The sequence below is a fragment of the Nannochloropsis gaditana genome (genome assembly GCF_000240725.1).
Source record: "Nannochloropsis gaditana CCMP526 unplaced genomic scaffold scaffold298, whole genome shotgun sequence".
Taxonomy (NCBI): Eukaryota; class Eustigmatophyceae; order Eustigmatales; family Monodopsidaceae; genus Microchloropsis; species Microchloropsis gaditana.
The window spans coordinates 14,690-17,153 of NW_005803655.1; the positions used below are offsets into that span (position 1 = coordinate 14,690).

At 56.4% G+C, this 2,464-nt stretch overlaps 1 protein-coding gene across 1 annotated transcript; it reads left to right on the forward strand.

The window, feature by feature from the left end:
• Positions 1-1,257: 1,257 nt before the first annotated feature.
• Positions 1,258-2,455, forward strand: NGA_2080200 (rrna processing protein; the record flags this gene model as incomplete). The annotated part of the gene is made up of 1 exon (XM_005855074.1): positions 1,258-2,455. A coding segment is annotated over exon 1 (1,132 nt), but the record flags the coding sequence as incomplete, so codon positions are not given.
• Between the last annotated feature and the right edge of the window lie 9 nt (positions 2,456-2,464).

Below are 2,464 nucleotides of genomic sequence, written 5' to 3' on the forward strand. Positions count from 1 at the left end.
GGCAAGCGATGGAAGCCAAGGAAGGAGGCGTGAGCTTGAGTATGATGGCGACAGAGTGCACGAGAAGTGATTGAGTGAAAGAGAAGGTAGTCGGGGAGCTGTCTGCTTGCTTCCTGGAACATAGGCGTATGTGAAATTGAAAAAAACCCGTACAAAAGGATCTGGCGCGCGTAGGAGGGCGTGCGACACGCGGTTCATTTCCGTCAAGCGCTCAATGCTTCTCTATCCTTTTTTAATCTTTGATGTGGTTTACAAAAGCGACTGCTTTCCACGCAATTGCTCCTCATAAATATGGTACTTCTCGGGAAAGACCCTGAGTTTTTTTATGGCGTGGTTCCTCAGCTTGTTCTTCGGCAACATGCCCAGAACCGCGTGGCGCAAAATTTCCTCCGCTTGGCCCCTCTCTATCAACTGCTCTGGAGTCCTACTCTTCAAGCCGCCTGGGTGCATGGTGTGCCAGTAGTACTTCTTGTCCTTCATTTTCCGGCCGGTCAAAGTCACGTGCCGGGCATTGACCACCACCACGTAGTCCCCGCAGTCTGCATTGGGGCAGTAGAAAGGCTTGTGGCGCCCGCGGATGATGGAGGCTATTTGACTTGCCAGTCGCCCGACGACCTGATATCGAGAGAGCACGGGGAAAAGAAGTCCAGGGGGTGAGCTGATCACGTGTGACACACAAGGAGGAGACCGAGCCCGCCATATTTCAGAACTTGCCCAAGAGGGCACGCGGAGACGATAAACGTAGAAATGAGACGCGCCGCGGACGCCAAGGGAGACGTGTAAGGTGGGAATGAGGGGGGGGCCGAGGGGAGAAGAGCTTGCCTGGTCTTTGGCGTCAATCAGATGCCATTGAGGTCGAGCCTTCTTGGCGGCCTCCAAAGCCGCATCTTTTACCGTGGAACTGACACGGGTGAAGATGGCAGAGGCAGCGGAAGTCGCTGCTTTGCTCGTAGACATGGATTTTGTGGCCTCTGGGACGGGAGGAAGGATGCGGCGGGGGGGGGCGGCGCACGTCGAGGGCGCTCCCAAGTTTGACTTGCTGACAAAATTTGGGCTCTGCCTATTGCAAATGGATGAACGTGAATGAATGGACACATTGAATGCGATCACCTTGCAAGGGGCTTATGAGTTTCATGATGCCTGTGTCAAAGTTTTCTCCTTAGGATGTGCTCTCCTCGCACAGTAACCAGACCCTGTCGCCAACCTCTTACAAAGCTCCCTCGTGCTCACGCCGATACCATACCGACTCACGGCCTCGTATAACATAGGCCTAGACAGTATCACGCAACAAAGCTACATGTGCAAATAAAAAATTCAAGCGGCATGCAGGGACAGGTCCGTTTTGGCAGCATGCGAAACCGATCCCGGGGAGGGGGATGGCCGGGCAAGGTTCCGGCTGGAGGGAGGGGAGGTAAAAGGGAGGATACACCGGGAAAGAAAGGAACAAAACGAGGAGAAGAAGACGCGTACATGCAACGTATTCGAAGTCGAGCCAACATAGAACCTTCGAGTGAGGAGGAGGAGGAGGAGGAGTCCTTGGAGAGGGTGTCCTGGCACGAGAAGGAAGCGGGAATGCCGGTGGAGGAACGGGGGGAGCACGTCGGGAAGGGACATGAATCAGAGACCACCACCTCCTCCTCGACCGACGACAGTGACGCCAGCTCAGACAGGGACGGGGAGGGAGATGAAAGAGATGAACAGGTACGGTCCACCTTGAAAAGCTTGCCGATGGCGGAACGCCTGGTGTTGCTGGCTTCAGGGGCCCACGGCGGGGGAAGACGGCGACAACTTCGCGTGGAGACAGTCCAGGAGTGCAACGACGACAAGGGAAAGGAAGAACAGCCAGAGCGTTCCAAAGGACACAACAAACATGCGCCCAAAGAAGTTTCTTCCAAGAAGCCCGTGAGCAGGCTTCGGCCGGTCTTCCCATCGGGACCTGTGGGGGGCTCGCAAGGAAAAGCCGCACGTCGGAAAGCCCGAGACCCGCGCTTCGACCCGGCGTTGGGGAAAGTCAATTACGAGGCCTTTCGAAAGGCGTACGGGTTCTTGGAGGAGTACGAAGCCCGGGAGATTCAAACCTTGCAGACGGCGTTGGGGAAAGGCAAGGGGGTAGGCACCAGGAGAGAGCAGCAGCAGACCCGGCGGGAAGGGAGGGGGAGGGAAGAGGAGGTGAAGGAGGCCTTGGCCAAGTTGGTGCAACGACGCCGGGAGCGGGAAGGTTTCGAGAGAAAGGAGTCTGTCTTGCAGGAGCGGAAGCGGGCGGAGCGCAGTAAAGTCTCCGCTGGGAAGGAACCCTTTTATTTGAAAAAGAAAGAGAAACGACGGTTGGAGTTAGAGGACCGGTACGAGCGCTTGGCCAAGGAGGGGAAATTGAAGGCGGTGTTGGAGAAGAAAAGGAAGAGGAATGCGGCGAAGGACCACAGGTGGTTGCCTAGGAGCCGGCGGGAGGGGGAGGCTTCTGGAA